The sequence below is a fragment of the Thalassophryne amazonica genome, unplaced genomic scaffold (assembly GCF_902500255.1).
Source record: "Thalassophryne amazonica unplaced genomic scaffold, fThaAma1.1, whole genome shotgun sequence".
Lineage (NCBI taxonomy): Eukaryota > Metazoa > Chordata > Actinopteri > Batrachoidiformes > Batrachoididae > Thalassophryne > Thalassophryne amazonica.
Window position 1 is genome coordinate 172,879 of NW_022986286.1, and position 20,864 is coordinate 193,742.

The window sequence follows — 20,864 nt, forward strand, 5'->3', positions numbered from 1 at the left end:
CACTGATAACAACATGTTACAGAGGCGGGGTGATGACATCATCCTTTCAGTTTTCCACAGTAAGACACTTCTGGCATTTCCAAATTCATCAACAAAACTGATTGTTTTACACAATCACAATAATGTGACGTTCAACAATGTCATGATAATAATAATGCACCTTTCATTAATAAAAATCTGTGCTACAGGAAAAAATAAAACCAAGGATAAATAAGAGAATAAAAACAGAAAATCTTAAGATTAAAAACAGTCACCAGTATGTAAACCAAAATCAAATAATAAAGTAGAATAGAAAGACTAAGATACAACAGATTCAGATTAGTGAGACCTGTGATAGGCCTGTCTAAACGGGTATGTCTTGAGACTTTTTTCAAGTCTGTGGAGCCCTCTGGTGGTCGGGGAGGGAGTTCCAAATATGAGGGGCAGCTGAACAGAAGGACCTGTTTCCCACGGTGTGAAGCTTGGTGTGAGGGGGCGGAGAAGATTACTGTTGTATGAACAGGAGGGTCTGTGGGGAGTGAGGAGGTCTTTGAGGTGAGCGGGGGGCATTGCCACGGATGCATTGGTGGGTGATGAGAGCAATCTTAAAATGGATTATGTAGATGATGGGGAGCCAGTGAAGGTTATGGAGTGTAGGTGTGTTGTGTTCCTGTTTTCATCAGAATTCTAGCTGCACTGTTTTGAATGTAGTGGAGCCTTTGAAGGGTTTTTCCAGAGATCCCAAAGAGCAGGGAGTTACAGTAGTCAAGCCTAGAGGAGACAAAGGCATAGACGAGTTTTTCAGCATCAATGATGATGTTGTACTGCAGTGAGTGTAATTTCAAGTTGTTGCAATGGTTCAGTTTTTGCTGCCCAAATATCCACGAGTGAAATTGAAAAGAATTGAAGTCTGTGTGGCCTAAAGAACTACCTGAGGAACAACAGGAGGCACAGACAAACCAGTGACCTGGGGTCACTCCTGGAAATTAGCCCTCAGAGAACAATGCTTCTGGACAGGAACCAACACTTTGATTCTTTTGCTCTTAACCACAACAACAGACGCATTGTGCTGTTATGAAGACATCAATGGGAGGGGAAAGATTTTCTCTCTGCCTGCTGTTGGCATTTTCCCCTGAGGCTGTAGACCACATGTGGAGGTCTGTGAATATTTGTATTGAACAGTAGCCTAGGTTTGTATGTGTGTGTGATTTTGGTTGTTCTGTATGTCATTAGTGACTGTCACAAATGTGAATGTGGCAGAGGTTTAGCAGAGAGCCATCATGACACATGAGCCCATAGCACCCTCATAAAAATACCAAGCTCCCCCATAGCACCTGCAGAAAAAAATTTCTGGAGCCACCACTGGGGTGGGGTCTTCTGTGGCTGTGTGGTGTTCAGTGCTTCAAAGTGTGCAAAGAAGCGGTTCAGGTTGCTGAGCAGAGAGGTGTTGCTCTCACAGCTCTGTGGTGCTGGCTTGTAGTCAGTGACGGCCTGAATGCCTCGCCACAGGCTCTGTGCGTCCTTGCTGTCTCTGAAGTGGGACGTTATCTTTTTTTGTGTCGTCCTTTTTTGCCTTCCTGATGCCACAGGACAGGTTGGCTCTGGCAGTTCTCAAACCAGATTCATCCCCGGCTCTGAAGGCTTTGTCTCTGGCTCTCAGCAGCTTGTGGACATCACCTGTCAGCCATGGTTTCCGGGTGGCCCGGGTGATGATGGTTTTTGTGTGGGTCACATCATCAATGCCCTTTGTGATGTAGGAGGTCACAGTGTCTGTGTTCTTCTCAGTGTCATTGTTGTTGTTGTAGGTTGCTGCGTGTTTGAACATTTCCCAATCCGTTGTGTCGAAGCAGTCCTGGAGAGCAGAGGTGCCCCCCCTGGCCACACTCTTACCTGCTTCTTAACAGATTTGATGACTTTCACAGTTTGTCTGTATGCTGGCATTAGCATAAGAGTGATGTGGTCAGATAGTCCGATGTGGGAGATGGGGGCTTTGTGTGCTCCTTTGTGTGTGGTGCCAAGTCCAAGATATTTTTCCCCTTGTTGGGAAATCAGCATGCTGGTGAAATTTTGGAAGGACAGTTGTGAGATCAGCAGTGAGGATGATCAAACCGTCTGGGTGTGCAGTTTGTTCTTCACTGACAGCCTGGTACAGTTCACTGAGTGCTGCATTCCTGTCACTGCTACTGTTGGTGGGGGGATGTAGACTGGGACCAGCAGAACACAGTAAACTCCCTGGGCAGATAGAAGGGACGGCACTTAATGATCATAAACTCCGCTAGTGATGTGCAGTGTTTGCACACCACCCCAGCATCCTGGCACCGCTCATTACGAATGTAGACACACAGACCCCCACCGCAAGTCTTTCCTCCGTTTACGAGGGCCCGGTCAGCTCGACAGCATGCTAGCTGCTCCAGTTGTACAGCAGAGTCCGGAATGTTGTCATTTAACCATGTTTAAGTGAAAACAAGCACACAGCAGTTACTCACTGTACGATTCGCTGACCTCAGCAGTTGTATGTGATCCATTTGGTTGTCCAGTGATCGTACATTAACCAGGAGGATGGATGGTATAGCTGGGTGAGTTGAATTAGCCGCTAGCATAGCTGGGATACCTCCGCGCTTGCCCCTCTTCTGTTTCCTCGCACACTGTTTCCGGTGCTTCCTCTCCCGGCAAGGAGATGCAGGCGAGGCCGGTATTGTTGTAGGCTGCCGGAATAATCCAAGCTCCTTTAGCGTCTCTGTTGTGAAGTCCAAAACGTTGCAAATCTTGCTTTTGGATATGTCAAGCAGGCTCTGTCGGGACAAGAGACAGACGAGATGAAAAAGATGTAAAACTATCTGACAAACACTTATCTGATGAACATATCACTGCAAATTTGGGAGAGCAAGGGGTCTGTACGCGCCGCCATTCTACACCTATATCTATACCTATACCTATACCTAACTATGACAAATTGTTCCATAGCAGAACTACCATACCTATAACAAATACAAATAGTTCCAAAGCAGAACTAACATACCTATAACAAATACAAATAGTTCCAAAGCAGAACTAACATACCTATAACAAATATTTCCATAGCAGAACTAACATACCTATAACAAATACAAATAGTTCCAAAGCAGACCTAACATACCTATAACAAATACAAATAGTTCCAAAGCAGAACTAACATACATATAACAAATATTTCCATAGCAGAACTAACATACCTATAACAAATAGTTCCACAACAGAACTAACATACCTATAACAAATAGTTCCACAACAGAACTAACATACCTATAACAAATACAAATAGTTCCAAAGCAGAACTAACATACATATAACAAATATTTCCATAGCAGAACTAACATACCTATAACAAATAGTTCCACAACAGAACTAACATACCTATAACAAATACAAATAGTTCCAAAGCAGAACTAACATACATATAACAAATATTTCCATAGCAGAACTAACATACCTATAACAAATAGTTCCACAACAGAACTAACATACCTATAACAAATACAAATAGTTCCAAAGCAGAACTAACATACATATAACAAATATTTCCATAGCAGAACTAACATACCTATAACAAATAGTTCCACAACAGAACTAACATACCTATAACAAATACAAATAGTTCCAAAGCAGAACTAACATACCTATAACAAATAGTTCCACAGCAGAACTAACTTAACTATGACAAATTGTTCCATAACTGAACTAACTTAACTAGGACAAATAGTTCCATAACAAACTACCATACAAATAGTTCCATAGCAGAACTACCATACCTATAACAAATAGTTCCATAGCAGAACTAACATACCTATAACAAATACAAATAGTTCCAAAGCAGAACTAACATACCTATAACAAATAGTTCCATAGCAGAATTAACATACCTATACTCAACAAAAATATAAACGCAACACTTTTGGTTTTGCTCCCATTTTGTATGAGATGAACTCAAAGATCTAAAACTTTTTCCACATACACAATATCACCATTTCCCTCAAATATTGTTCACAAACCAGTCGAAATCTGTGATAGTGAGCACTTCTCCTTTGCTGAGATAATCCATCCCACCTCACAGGTGTGCCATATCAAGATGCTGATTAGACACCATGATTAGTGCACAGGTGTGCCTTAGACTGCCCACAATAAAAGGCCACTCTGAAAGGTGCAGTTTTATCACACAGCACAATGCCACAGATGTCGCAAGATTTGAGGGAGCGTGCAATTGGCATGCTGACAGCAGGAATGTCAACCAGAGCTGTTGCTCGTGTATTGAATGTTCATTTCTCTATCATAAGCCGTCTCCAAAGGCGTTTCAGAGAATTTGGCAGTACATCCAACCAGCCTCACAACCGCAGACCACGTGTAACCACACCAGCCCAGGACCTCCACATCCAGCAGAAGGAGAGAGCATATCTCACCCATATTGGCCTCTCTTCATTGGCTTCCTGTTAATTCTAGAATATAATTCTTCTTCTTACTTATAAGGTTTTGAATAATCAGGTCCCATCTTATCTTAGGGACCTCGTAGTACCATATGACCCCAATAGAGCGCTTCGCTCTCAGACTGCAGGCTTACTTGTAGTTCCTAGGGTTTGTAAGAGTAGAATGGGAGGCAGAGCCTTCAGCTTTCAGGCTCCTCTCCTGTGGAACCAGCTCCCAATTCAGATCAGGGAGACAGACACCCTCTCTACTTTTAAGATTAGGCTTAAAACTTTCCTTTTTGCTAAAGCTTATAGTTAGGGCTGGATCAGGTGACCCTGAACCATCCCTTAGTTATGCTGCTATAGACGTAGACTGCTGGGGGGTTCCCATGATGCACTGTTTCTTTCTCTTTTTGCTCTGTATGCACCACTCTGCATTTAATCATTAGTGATCGATCTCTGCTCCCCTCCACAGCATGTCTTTTTCCTGGTTCTCTCCCTCAGCCCCAACCAGTCCCAGCAGAAGACTGCCCCTCTGTGAGCCTGGTTCTGCTGGAGGTTTCTTCCTGTTAAAAGGGAGTTTTTCCTTCCCACTGTAGCCAAGTGCTTGCTCACAGGGGGTCGTTTTGACCGTTGGGGTTTTACATAATTATTGTATGGCCTTGCCTTACAATATAAAGCGCCTTGGGGCAACTGTTTGTTGTGATTTGGCGCTATATAAAAAAATTGATTGATTTATTGATTGATAACAGAACTAACTTAACTAGGAGAAATAGTTCCATAACTGAACTAACATACCTATGACGAGTAGTTCCATAACTGAACTAGCATACCTATGACAAATCGTTCCATAACTGAACTAGCATACCTATGACAAATTGTTCCATAACTGAACTAGCATACCTATGACAAATAGTTCCATAACTGAACTAGCATACCTATGACAAATAGTTCCATAACTGAACTAACATACCGATAACAAATAGTTCCATAACAGAACTAACTGTGACAAGTAGTTCCATAACTGAACAAAGTTAACTGTGACAAGTAGTTTCATAACTGAACTAACATACCTATAACAAATAGTTCCATAACAGAACAAACTTAACTGTGACAAGTAGTTCCATAACTGAACTAACATCCCTATAACAAATAGGCCCATAACAGAACTAACATACCTATAACAAATAGTTCCACAACAGAACTAACTTAACTATGACAGATTGTTCCATATCTGAACTAACTTAACTAGGACAAATTGTTCCATAACTGAACTAACATACCTATAACAAATAGTTCCATAACAGAACTACCATACCTATAACAAATAGTTCCATAACAGAACTACCATACCTATAACAAATAGTTCCATAGCAGAACTACCATACCTATAACAAATAGTTCCACAGCAGAACTAACTTAACTAGGACAAATTGTTCCATAACTGAACTAACATACCTATAACAAATAGTTCCATAACAGAACTAACATACCTATAACAAATACAAATAGTTCCAAAGCAGAACTAACATACCTATAACAAATAGTTCCACAACAGAACTAACTTAACTATGACAGATTGTTCCATATCTGAACTAACTTAACTAGGACAAATTGTTCCATAACTGATCTAACATACCTATAACAAATAGTTCCATAACAGAACTACCATACCTATAACAAATAGTTCCATAGCAGAACTACCATACCTATAACAAATAGTTCCACAGCAGAACTAACTTAACTAGGACAAATTGTTCCATAACTGAACTAACATACCTATAACAAATAGTTCCATAACAGAACTAACATACCTATAACAAATAGTTCCATAACAGAACTAACATACCTATAACAAATAGTTCCACAACAGAACTAACTTAACTAGGACAAATAGTTCCATAACAGAACTAACATACCTATAACAAATAGTTCCACAACAGAACTAACTTAACTAGGACAAATAGTTCCATAACAGAACTAACATACCTATAACAAATAGTTCCATAACAGAACTAACATACCTATAACAAATAGTTCCACAACAGAACTAACTTAACTAGGACAAATAGTTCCATAACAGAACTAAGATACCTATAACAAATAGTTCCATAACAGAACTAACATACCTATAACAAATAGTTCCATAGCAGAACTACCATACCTATAACAAATAGTTCCACAGCAGAACTAACTTAACTAGGACAAATAGTTCCATAACTGAACTAACATACCTATAACAAATAGTTCCATAACAGAACTAACATACCTATAACAAATAGTTCCATAACAGAACTAACATACCTATAACAAATAGTTCCACAACAGAACTAACTTAACTAGGACAAATAGTTCCATAACAGAACTAACATACCTATAACAAATAGTTCCACAACAGAACTAACTTAACTAGGACAAATAGTTCCATAACAGAACTAACATACCTATAACAAATAGTTCCACAACAGAACTAACTTAACTATGACAGATTGTTCCATATCTGAACTAACTTAACTAGGACAAATTGTTCCATAACTGAACTAACATACCTATAACAAATAGTTCCATAACAGAACTACCATACCTATAACAAATAGTTCCATAGCAGAACTACCATACCTATAACAAATAGTTCCACAGCAGAACTAACTTAACTAGGACAAATTGTTCCATAACAGAACTAACATACCTATAACAAATAGTTCCATAACAGAACTAACATACCTATAACAAATAGTTCCACAACAGAACTAACTTAACTAGGACAAATAGTTCCATAACAGAACTAACATACCTATAACAAATAGTTCCACAACAGAACTAACTTAACTAGGACAAATAGTTCCATAACAGAACTAAGATACCTATAACAAATAGTTCCATAACAGAACTAACATACCTATAACAAATAGTTCCATAGCAGAACTACCATACCTATAACAAATAGTTCCACAGCAGAACTAACTTAACTAGGACAAATAGTTCCATAACTGAACTAACATACCTATAACAAATAGTTCCATAACAGAACTAACATACCTATAACAAATAGTTCCATAACAGAACTACCATACCTATAACAAATAGTTCCACAACAGAACTAACTTAACTAGGACAAATAGTTCCATAACAGAACTAAGATACCTATAACAAATAGTTCCATAACAGAACTACCATACCTATAACAAATAGTTCCATAGCAGAACTACCATACCTATAACAAATAGTTCCACAACAGAACTAACTTAACTATGACAGATTGTTCCATATCTGAACTAACTTAACTAGGACAAATTGTTCCATAACTGAACTAACATACCTATAACAAATAGTTCCATAACAGAACTACCATACCTATAACAAATAGTTCCATAGCAGAACTACCATACCTATAACAAATAGTTCCACAGCAGAACTAACTTAACTAGGACAAATTGTTCCATAACTGAACTAACATACCTATAACAAATAGTTCCATAACAGAACTAACATACCTATAACAAATAGTTCCACAACAGAACTAACTTAACTAGGACAAATAGTTCCATAACAGAACTAACATACCTATAACAAATAGTTCCACAACAGAACTAACTTAACTAGGACAAATAGTTCCATAACAGAACTAAGATACCTATAACAAATAGTTCCATAACAGAACTAACATACCTATAACAAATAGTTCCATAGCAGAACTACCATACCTATAACAAATAGTTCCACAGCAGAACTAACTTAACTAGGACAAATTGTTCCATAACTGAACTAACATACCTATAACAAATAGTTCCATAACAGAACTAACATACCTATAACAAATAGTTCCATAACAGAACTACCATACCTATAACAAATAGTTCCACAACAGAACTAACTTAACTAGGACAAATAGTTCCATAACAGAACTAAGATACCTATAACAAATAGTTCCATAACAGAACTACCATACCTATAACAAATAGTTCCATAGCAGAACTACCATACCTATAACAAATAGTTCCACAGCAGAACTAACTTAACTAGGACAAATTGTTCCATAACTGAACTAACATACCTATAACAAATAGTTCCATAACATAACTAACATACCTATAACAAATAGTTCCATAACAGAACTAACATACCTATAACAAATAGTTCCACAACAGAACTAACTTAACTAGGACAAATAGTTCCATAACAGAACTAACATACCTATAACAAATAGTTCCACAACAGAACTAACTTAACTAGGACAAATAGTTCCATAACAGAACTAACATACCTATAACAAATAGTTCCACAACAGAACTAACTTAACTATGACAGATTGTTCCATATCTGAACTAACTTAACTAGGACAAATTGTTCCATAACTGAACTAACATACCTATAACAAATAGTTCCATAACAGAACTACCATACCTATAACAAATAGTTCCATAACAGAACTAACATACCTATAACAAATAGTTCCATAACAGAACTACCATACCTATAACAAATAGTTCCATAACAGAACTAACATACCTATAACAAATAGTTCCATAACTGAACTAACATACCTATAACAAATAGTTCCATAACAGAACTAACATACCTATAACAAATAGTTCCATAACAGAACTACCATACCTATAACAAATAGTTCCACAACAGAACTAACTTAACTATGACAGATTGTTCCATATCTGAACTAACTTAACTAGGACAAATTGTTCCATAACTGAACTAACATACCTATAACAAATAGTTCCATAACTGAACTAACATACCTATAACAAATAGTTCCATAACAGAACTAACATACCTATAACAAATAGTTCCATAACAGAACTACCATACCTATAACAAATAGTTCCACAACAGAACTAACTTAACTAGGACAAATAGTTCCATAACAGAACTAAGATACCTATAACAAATAGTTCCATAACAGAACTACCATACCTATAACAAATAGTTCCATAGCAGAACTACCATACCTATAACAAATAGTTCCACAGCAGAACTAACTTAACTAGGACAAATTGTTCCATAACTGAACTAACATACCTATAACAAATAGTTCCATAACATAACTAACATACCTATAACAAATAGTTCCATAACAGAACTAACATACCTATAACAAATAGTTCCACAACAGAACTAACTTAACTAGGACAAATAGTTCCATAACAGAACTAACATACCTATAACAAATAGTTCCACAACAGAACTAACTTAACTAGGACAAATAGTTCCATAACAGAACTAACATACCTATAACAAATAGTTCCACAACAGAACTAACTTAACTATGACAGATTGTTCCATATCTGAACTAACTTAACTAGGACAAATTGTTCCATAACTGAACTAACATACCTATAACAAATAGTTCCGTAACAGAACTACCATACCTATAACAAATAGTTCCATAGCAGAACTACCATACCTATAACAAATAGTTCCACAGCAGAACTAACTTAACTAGGACAAATTGTTCCATAACTGAACTAACATACCTATAACAAATAGTTCCATAACAGAACTAACATACCTATAACAAATAGTTCCACAACAGAACTAACTTAACTAGGACAAATAGTTCCATAACAGAACTAACATACCTATAACAAATAGTTCCACAACAGAACTAACTTAACTAGGACAAATAGTTCCATAACAGAACTAAGATACCTATAACAAATAGTTCCATAACAGAACTAACATACCTATAACAAATAGTTCCATAACTGAACTAAGATACCTATAACAAATAGTTCCATAACAGAACTAACATACCTATAACAAATAGTTCCATAACAGAACTAACATACCTATAACAAATAGTTCCATAATTCTGCAGTCATCATCGGAGGGGACTTTAATGTTGCTTTAAATCCGTCTTTAGATTGTTCCAGTTCTCCAACAACTGTAAGATCTTCTCATTCTGCTAAAACTATAAAGGAGTATATGGAGGACTTTGGTCTGGTTGATAGTTGGATAATCAAAAATACATCAATGAGGCAATACACATTTTTTTCTCCAGTATATCAGTCTCTTTCCAGAATCGACTTGTTTCTTACTAGCAATTCTATAACTCCCAAAATTAATTCTAAAACTTATTCCATCACTATCAGCGATCATGCTCCTGTGTCACTTTCCGTACTAATGGAATCCACTCTTCAACCGTCTCACTCGTGGCGCTTTAACACCTCACTTTTAAAGGACTGTGAATTTAATAAAATCATAAGAAGAGAGTGAGCAGACGTTATAGAAAGAAATGAGTGAGTATTTCTCCTTTACTTTGAAAAACAGTTAAAGCAGTAATTAGCGGAAAAATCATTTCATATTCTTCTTATAAAATGGAACAAAAATTAGATATTGACCTTGAAGAAAAATTTACATTTAACAAGTAAATATGCTGCGGACGTAAGTGATCAAACTTTGACTGAATTAACTAATACAAAATTCCAACTTGGCAATGTTATATTGAAAAAACAGAGCTCCTCATTCAAGGACTTGGATATAATAATTTTGAACATAATAATAAATCAGGTACATTTCTGACAAATCAATAAGACAGAGCAATAAGGAAAAATCAAGAATAACATCTATCAGGGATCAAGCTGGAAATTATGCACAGTCGCCACAAGAAATTAATCAGATATTTGAGAACTACTCCAGTAATCTGTTGTCATCGGAGAAAACACCTAATCCAGTAGGTGAGTTGCTGAGTAAAATATACTCTGCTGAGATGACATTTGGTCCCAATCTAAATAGAAGAAAATACACTCTATTATAGAGTGAAATCAGCTCAATTCGTGTTGCAGACCGAACGGTTCCCCTGTAAAAATTGGTCCTCCCTGCCTCCACTGCGCATGCGTCATTTACAGCCACAGCAGCTCGTCTGAGTCTGACTCTCTTCACCCAAAGCGACCAAATGGATTAATGTGATTATTAACCATCAGGTGACAAAGAAAAACCTCTTAAATCATTCTAAAGTCAGATTTATGCAGAAACGAGGGCGTTTTAAGCAAAAATTAGGTCATAATTGGTGACGCTTTGAAATGACGGACACGCAGTGAACGCAACAGCTAGCAACTTGTGTGGCTGCAACGCTCTGATCGCTTCCTCTGTCTTTTATGATGAAATAATGCTGAATTTATGTGGAAATGATAGTTGTACAAAAGTTTCGGATATCTGTCGTTGAGACAGATGATGACTGAAGGCAGTTTGAAGCAGAAACAAGGTGATAATCCGTGAACCGCGGCTAATGACGCATGCGCAGTGAAGGCAGGGCGAACTGATTTTTAGGGGGGACTGTTCGGTCTGTGACACCAGACTGTCAATTCAAGTAGTTCTTCTCTAATAAGAGTTGACTTTACCCTGTGTTGAGTTGATTTAGCCCTGTGGTAGAGTATATTTAACTCAGTTTGGACTGGGAACAAATACCACCAGGGTAAATTTTACTCTGCAAAATTTACTGTGTAGATATCCAATTATGCCTCAACAATCTAAACCTACTTCAGCTATCTAAAGAGATAGATTATATAGAGACAGATACATTAGACACACCTGTAGCTATCACAGAACATGCAGCTTTGAGTGAAATGCCTAATGGCAGGGCTCCGGGTCCAGGTGGCTTTCCTCCTGAATTCCTGAAGCATTTTTGGCAGATACTGGCTCCACTATTCTTTAGAACTGTATCAGAAATTTGGACCAAAGGTCAGATCGCCCTCATATGAATACTGCAGCAATAAAACATCTACTGAAACCAGAAAAGACCCAACTCTGACCTCTAATTACTGACTGCTATCATTAATAAATAGTGACGTAAAAATCATGATAATCATAATAATAATAAACCAAACTGGGTTTATTAAGGTTCCACATTCTACCAATAATGTCAGAAGACTTCTCAGTCTCATTAACAAATCACAGCATAGCAACACGAAGGCAATAGTGGCATCACTGGATGCACAAAAAGCCAGCTGGAATTTTCTTATGAGAGTCTTTCATGAATTTGGTTTTGGAGAATCATTTATTCAGTGGATCACAGCTCTACGTAACTCACCAAATGCCACAGTTACAACTAACGAGATCACATCTCAAAGTTTCAGGTTGCAAAGAGGGACTAGACAAGGCTGCCCACTTTCACCACTTTTCTTCACAATATTTATCAAATTTATCAAATCTCCAAGAACCCTCACAATCACTACAAGAAGTATTTAAACTGATTACTACTTTTTCACAATTATCAGTTTACTCTATAAATTGGTCAAGATCAATGATACTTCCTTTAATGGAGGAGTTGTTGTGGTTAGATGTCCAGATAGGACAGAACCGGTGCAAGCTATGGACACAAACACTAGGGAGCAAGGTAGAGAACTGGTTGTGAAGGAAAAGAGATTTATTTACTATAAATAAACAAATAATAATGCTGCACTGGGCGTGCCTGCAGAGTGGAGAGTCAACCCACTTGAAGCGGTGGAAATTAGGGAGCTGCAGGTTCCCAAGCCAGTCTTGTAAGAGGACTGAAATCCAGGAGTATATGGGACTGGAGCCGTACCCAGATGGGATGCACTGAGCCGAGGACGAGGAACTAGGAGAACGGAGGAGAACAGAGGCAAGTGAGTGGACCCGTAACACTGAAGCCTTTAACAACAAGCAGTTTACTGAAGGCTTAAAACAGGAATGTTCACAGGTCAGGCAATAAAGTTCACAATCTAGGAAATAAGGTTCACTGTTCAGAAATTGTTCACAAATTATCTCCAGAGGTGAGAGGTCAGGTGCTGCGTGTCTTGTGATGCAGTTCCAAGTAAGCAGGACTTGACTTTAGAAATGACTTGGAAAATTCTTAGTGGTTCTGCATCAGAGCTCATACAGTTCTTGGAAACCAGTTGTTGGTACTAGTTCCTGCCTACAGTTCTTGGAAACAGTTCTTGGTCATTCATAGTCACAAACAGGAGCAGCGTGAGGACGGGATCACATAGATATGCAGAAACTTTGCTGAACGTGGCAGAGTTGTGCGCTCTGAGGCAGAGAGCAGATGAGTAACTTTGTACTGAAGGTGGCCTGGGATCCAGAAGCATGCAGCATGGGAGCTGCACAGGAAAGCACCTGAAAACAACAAAAGATCAACGAGCAGTGATACGGGAGTTAGAGGTGACTAGGTTACCTTGAGATGCGCTGCAAGAAGCTCAGACGTCAGAGCGCATGAGAGCGGCAGCGTAGGCAAGCTCATGGATTTCTCATGGAGAGTCAACGTGTAGAATCTGGCAATGACTGAGCTAAAAGCTGTGGTTTAAGTAACCTGCTCCTGATGAGCCGCTCATGAATGTCAGGTGTGAGCAGATGATGAGCAGCAGGTGTTCCTCGGCTTTGCAGTGTGCCACCTGGAGGGAAAACACACAAATAACACCAGAGGAGAGACAGGGACGGGGAGAGAGGCAGCCAAAAGGCTGGCCACAACAGGATTTGTGGAATCCTGCACCCCAAGGTCCACACTATGCCTTTCTGGTCACCTGCATCTGACCGGTGTCACATCCAAGGGGAGTCAGACTCTCATCTGCTTTGTACTGACATCTAGAGGTGAGCACCAGTGGGTCACAGGGCCTATGTAGGACTGAGGGCATCAGCAGAAGTGGACTGGAGAGCACGGAGGAGCCTTGGAATGAAGGAATGCTGCCAGATGGCCCTGATGGTCTGCGTGGGCCTTCGTGCAGGACAGAGCCACACCTAACTTTGTTGTCTTGTTTTTTGATGAATGCTCCTCTGGATGCAGCTCCAGATCTGTGAGGACAAACAACCTGATGTGGTTTGAAATGGTTTTCCTGATGAATAGTTTGATTTATAGTTTTGGTCTTTGTTCACATGCAGTAAAATCTGATGTCATCACTCTCAGACTAACGGTGACCGTCCGCCTTTTCTTCCCACGCTGATGTTCTGATGTCCACAACTTAAACATGTCGAGGGCCCGTGTTCGAAGTTTAAGTGAAATGTTGTCCGTGATGGAGAAATACTTCCTTTTTTTCCCCTCTTGTGTCTGCTGGGTTTTCAGGTATGATTTACCACAGGAGGACTGAGCATTTTGAAGAGAAACCGTTTGGTTGTGAGGAATGTGGAGCCAAGTTTGGGGCCAACTCCTCCCTGAAGAATCACATGCGGCTGCACACGGGAGAGAAACCGTACCGCTGCAAACACTGTGACCTGAGCTTCAGGGTGGCTGCCGCGCTCTCTTACCACACCAAGAAGAAGCACTCTGAGGGTAAAGGTCACACTCAACATCCACACACAGTCAGCACACGTCTCGTAGCATGAATGAATTAATTTATTTGTTTGGCACACAAATCAACAGTAAGAAAAACTCATAGCAAAACAACTCAACAACATACCCGTGTGACCGAAAGGGTGAGGGCAGAAGCAAAGCTTCTAAATACCCACCCCTTATACCACAAAAATCAGACATGCATGTACAAACACACACACATATATATATTTAAGGATATGATTCCTTCTTTATGTTCTCTAATGCCGTATACCAACACAGTGCAGAGTAGTTACCTAAACTCTGTAAGTGAGATAGAGTATCTCGTCAATAGTTTTACATCCTCATTGAAGACAACTTTGGATGCTGTAGCTCCTCTAAAAAAGAGAGCTTTAAATCAGAAGTGCCTGACTCCGTGGTATAACTCACAAACTCGTAGCTTAAAGCAGATAACCCGTAAGTTGGAGAGGAAATGGCGTCTCACTAATTTAGAAGATCTTCACTTAGCCTGGAAAAAGAGTCTGTTGCTCTATAAAAAAGCCCTCCGTAAAGCTAGGACATCTTTCTACTCATCACTAATTGAAGAAAATAAGAACAACCCCAGGTTTCTTTTCAGCACTGTAGCCAGGCTGACAAAGAGTCAGAGCTCTATTGAGCTGAGTATTCCATTAACTTTAACTAGTAATGACTTCATGACTTTCTTTGCTAACAAAATTTTAACTATTAGAGAAAAAATTACTCATAACCATCCCAAAGACGTATCCATAACCATTACTTAAAAAGCCATCACTTGACCCAGCTATCTTAGCTAATTATAGGCCAATCTCCAACCTTCCTTTTCTCTCAAAAATTCTTGAAAGGGTAGTTGTAAAACAGCTAACTGATCATCTGCAGAGGAATGGTCTATTTGAAGAGTTTCAGTCAGGTTTTAGAATTCATCATAGTACAGAAACAGCATTAGTGAAGTTTACAAATGATCTTCTTATGGCCTCGGACAGTGGACTCATCTCTGTGCTTGTTCTGTTAGACCTCAGTGCTGCTTTTGATACTGTTGACCATAAAATTTTATTACAGAGATTAGAGCATGCCATAGGTTTGAATCATATTTGTCTAATAGATTACAATTTGTTCATGTAAATGGGGAATCTTCTTCACAGACTAAAGTTAATTATGGAGTTCCACAAGGTTCTGTGCTAGGACCAATTTTATTCACTTTATACATGCTTCCCTTAGGCAGTATTATTAGACGGTATTGCTTAAATTTTCATTGTTACGCAGATGATACCCAGCTTTATCTATCCATGAAGCCAGAGGACACACACTAATTAGCTAAACTGCAGGATTGTCTTACAGACATAAAGACATGGATGACCTCTAATTTCCTGCTTTTAAACTCAGATAAAACTGAAGTTATTGTACTTGGCCCCACAAATCTTAGAAACATGGTGTCTAACCAGATCCTTACTCTGGATGGCATTACCCTGACCTCTAGTAATACTGTGAGAAATCTTGGAGTCATTTTTGATCAGGATATGTCATTCAAAGCGCATATTAAACAAATATGTAGGACTGCTTTTTTGCATTTACGCAATATCTCTAAAATCAGAAAGGTCTTGTCTCAGAGTGATGCTGAAAAACTAATTCATGCATTTATTTCCTCTAGGCTGGACTATTGTAATTCATTATTATCAGGTTGTCCTAAAAGTTCCCTAAAAAGCCTTCAGTTAATTCAAAATGCTGCAGCTAGAGTACTGACGGGGACTAGAAGGAGAGAGCATATCTCACCCATATTGGCCTCTCTTCATTGGCTTCCTGTTAATTCTAGAATAGAATTTAAAATTCTTCTTCTTACTTATAAGGTTTTGAATAATCAGGTCCCATCTTATCTTAGGGACCTCGTAGTACCATATCACCCCAATAGAGCGCTTCGCTCTCAGACTGCAGGCTTACTTGTAGTTCCTAGGGTTTGTAAGAGTAGAATGGGAGGCAGAGCCTTCAGCTTTCAGGCTCCTCTCCTGTGGAACCAGCTCCCAATTCAGATCAGGGAGACAGACACCCTCTCTACTTTTAAGATTAGGCTTAAAACTTTCCTTTTTGCTAAAGCTTATAGTTAGGGCTGGATCAGGTGACCCTGAACCATCCCTTAGTTATGCTGCTACAGACTTAGACTGCTGGGGGGTTCCCATGATGCACTGTTTCTTTCTCTTTTTGCTCTGTATGCACCACTCTGCATTTAATCATTAGTGATCGATCTCTGCTCCCCTCCACAGCATGTCTTTTTCCTGGTTCTCTCCCTCAGCCCCAACCAGTCCCAGCAGAAGACTGCCCCTCCCTGAGCCTGGTTCTGCTGGAGGTTTCTTCCTGTTAAAAGGGAGTTTTTCCTTCCCACTGTAGCCAAGTGCTTGCTCACAGGGGGTCGTTTTGACCGTTGGGGTTTTACATATACTCAACAAAAATATAAACGCAACACTTTTGGTTTTGCTCCCATTTTGTATGAGATTAACTCAATGATCTAAAACTTTTTCCACATACACAATATCACCATTTCCCTCAAATACTGTGCACAAACCAGTCTAAATCTGTGATATTGAGCACTTCTCCTTTGCTGAGATAATCCATCCCACCTCACAGGTGTGCCATATCAAGATGCTGATTAGACACCATGATTAGTGCACAGGTGTGCCTTAGACTGCCCACAATAAAAGGCCACTCTGAAAGGTGCAGTTTTGTTTTATTGGGGGGGGATACCAGTCAGTATCTGGTGTGACCACCATTTGCCTCATGCAGTGCAACACATCTCCTTTGCATCATCCGTGAAGAGAACACCTCTCCAACGTGCCAAACGGCAGCAAATGTGAGCATTTGCCCACTCAAATCGGTTACAACGACGAACTGGAGTCAGGTCGAGACCCCGATGAGGACGACGAGCATGCAGATGAGCTTCCCTGAGACAGTTTCTGACAGTTTGTGCAGAAATTCTTTGGTTATGCAAACCGATTGTTTCAGCAGCTGTCCGAGTGGATGGTCTCAGATGATCTTGGAGGTGAACATGCTGGATGTGGAGGTCCTGGGCTGGTGTGGTTACACGTGGTCTGCGGTTGTGAGGCTGGTTGGATGTACTGCCAAATTCTCTGAAACGCCTTTGGAGACGGCTTATGGTAGAGAAATGAACATTCAATACACGAGCAACAGCTCTGGTTGACATTCCTGCTGTCAGCATGCCAATTGCACGCTCCCTCAAATCTTGCGACATCTGTGGCATTGTGCTGTGTGATAAAACTGCACCTTTCAGAGTGGCCTTTTATTGTGGGCAGTCTAAGGCACACCTGTGCACTAATCATGGTGTCTAATCAGCATCTTGATATGGCACACCTGTGAGGTGGGATGGATTATCTCAGCAAAGGAGAAGTGCTCAATATCACAGATTTAGACTGGTTTGTGAACAATATTTGAGGGAAATGGTGATATTGTGTATGTGGAAAAAGTTTTAGATTGTTGAGTTAATCTCATACAAAATGGGAGCAAAACCAAAAGTGTTGCGTTTATATTTTTGTTGAGTAAAGCGCCTTGGGGCAACTGTTTGTTGTGATTTGGCGCTATATAAAAAAATTGATTGATTGATTGATTGATTGATATAAAGATAAGATAAAACTTTATTATCTGTAAAACGGAAAATCGACTTACATAAACTGCCGAAGCCCCAAGACGTGAAACACATCGAACATTCATCATAAAACACTCAGCAAACTAGTGTGTGGTCTGCAACAACGTGTTTATTTGGTCTCCCTCTGATTTAAAAGTGCGATGGCGTGTGGCACAAATGAGTTCTTGTATCTCTTCCTCCTGTAACGATGCACTTTCCCAGAAGGAAGAAGCTCATATTCATGGTTCAGAACATGGGCTGAGTCTGTAGAGATTTTATCCGCAAGTCATAAGGCTCTTTTCCTGCACAGCTCTGTGAATTTGTTCTCCTCCGAGTGGCCCACAGTTTTGGAGCAGATGTTGAGGAGCCTCAGTATCCTGTTCTTCAGCTGCACTGAGAGGCCACAGAACCACACAGCTGCCACACAGCAACACACTCTGAATGGTAGCTGTGTAGAACTGGTCTAGAATGACTGGACTGGCTCCAAAGGTTCGGAGTCTCCTTAGAAAGTATGTTCTCGCTGCAGCTTGTTGCACAGATAGTCTATGTGAACACTCCAGGAGAGGGCGCTGTCCACATACACTCCTAGATATTTGAAAGAGTCAGACTGTTTGATGGTCTCCTGATGTATGACCACAGGAGCAGTGGTGAGTTGAGGTTGGCCAAAGATGACTTCCTCAGTCTTGGCTGAGTTTATAATGAGTGTGTTCTGGTCACACCACTCAACCAGGCTTTTGACACAGTCATGGTACAGACATGGTTGTTCTTTTCCTGAGAGTAGTGCCACCAGTGCTGCGTCATCTGAAAATTTAATTAGATGATGGTTAAACTCTTTTATGACACAGTCATTGCTGTAGATGGTAAACAGTCCAGGGGAACTGACACAGCCCTGAGGAATGCTGCAGTTTGTACTGATCAGGGCAGAGTGTGTGTTGTTTATTTTGACCAGCTGTGAGGAAGGACTGATACCAGTGATAAGGTAGGTGTTGACCCCGAGTAGATGCATTTTTGAGAGTAAAATGTCATTTTTTATTGTATTGAATGCAGATGAGAAGTCGATAAAGAGAACTCTGGCATAGTTTTTATTTGATGCATCCAGATGTTTTGACACCAGCTGCATGAGAGCGGCCACTGCATCCTCTGTGTTTCTTTTCTGTTTGTATGTGAACTGACAGAAGTCTAATTTATCCTGAACTGACTGAGTCAGCAAAGGTGTGATGTTTTCTCCAGTGACTTAATTCAGACTGAAGTTAATGCCACGGGTCGGAAGTCTCTACATTCTTTGGGACAGGTTTTCTTTGGAAGTGGTATTACACACGATGTTCTCCAGGCTGTGGGGACAGTATGCGTGTCCAAATAAAGGATGCCATGCTACACAGCAAGTTCCTCACTAAAGCTCTTTAAAATGAAGGCACTGATGTTGTCTGGGCCGGAGGACTTAACGTGCATTCAGATGTCGAAATGTGCTGGCCACTTGTGACACTGAGATTACCACTGCGTCTTCAGGTTGCACTGGGACTGAGCTCAGAGCCTCCCTGCAGCTCTCCCCACTGCAACAGTCTCAAAACGCGTGAAAAAGGTGTTCAGTTCACCTGCAGTAGCACTCTCATCCTGCACAGCACACGACAGTGGTCTGTCTACCATCCCAGCCATGGGTTTCATAGTCCTCCAGTCTCCTGGGATCGTTGTTCTGAACAGCTCCTCCAGATGTTTTCTGTGGGCCTCTCTTGACTTCCCTATTTGTCTCCTCAGCTCCCTGTCCATCTTTTTGAGCTGTACTGTGTCCTTATTGTGAAAAGCCTGTTTCCTCTGATTTATTAACTGTTTAATGTCCTTGGTTATGTAAGTTTTATTATTTGGATACACCTTTACTGTCTTTGTGGGGATTGTGGACTCAACACAAAAACGTATGTAGTCACTTGTCACTGTGCATGCTGAGTCCAAAGGGTCTTCAGTTGGTGCACTCAAAGCAGGCTGCCAAAGCCTCTTGATTTCACTGAGACCATACCTGTATGACCCTATCCACAGGTTTTCTGCTCTTCACTTTGGTCTTGTCTTTAGGAATGAGGTGCACCACATTGTGATCAGAGTTGGAAATTGGTGGCTTACATCTGGTCTGATACACTGTTTTGATGTTTACATAGAATTTATCCAGTATGTTGTTTTTCCTTGTATTGCATTTTACCACCTGATCAAAGCCTGGCAAAACTTTCTCTAAATTACATAAATTAAAGTCTCCAATGACAACGGTAGGGGCGTCAGGAAACTTGTTGTAAATCGCACACATAATCTGCTATTGATACAGCAGCACAATGCGCTTTCCCGCTTGGTGGCACATATACAATAAACAACAGAATACATCCAAATTCACGGGGTAGGTAAAATGGTCTGAGTCCAAGAGCCAGGATTTCAGAGTCACTGTTACATATAACATGTTGGACTGAGAACTGGCGACACCACCGCTCATTAATATATGCGCACATGCCCCCTCCTTTGCTCTTCCCCGAGCTGTCAGTTCTGTCAGCCCGGTCCAGGGTGAAGCCGTCTATGTTGAACAGAGAGTCTGGGA

At 40.0% G+C, this 20,864-nt stretch overlaps 1 protein-coding gene across 1 annotated transcript in view; it reads left to right on the forward strand.

Annotated features, from left to right (window-relative positions):
* The window catches only part of LOC117505980 (zinc finger and BTB domain-containing protein 40-like), a gene marked incomplete at its 3' end in the record, with an annotated part of 143,295 nt that overhangs the window by 84,191 nt on the left and 38,240 nt on the right, over nt 1-20,864 (forward strand). Inside the window, 1 exon segment of the mRNA XM_034165523.1 lies at nt 14,446-14,652. Within this exon segment, the coding sequence (XP_034021414.1) occupies nt 14,446-14,652 (207 nt within the window).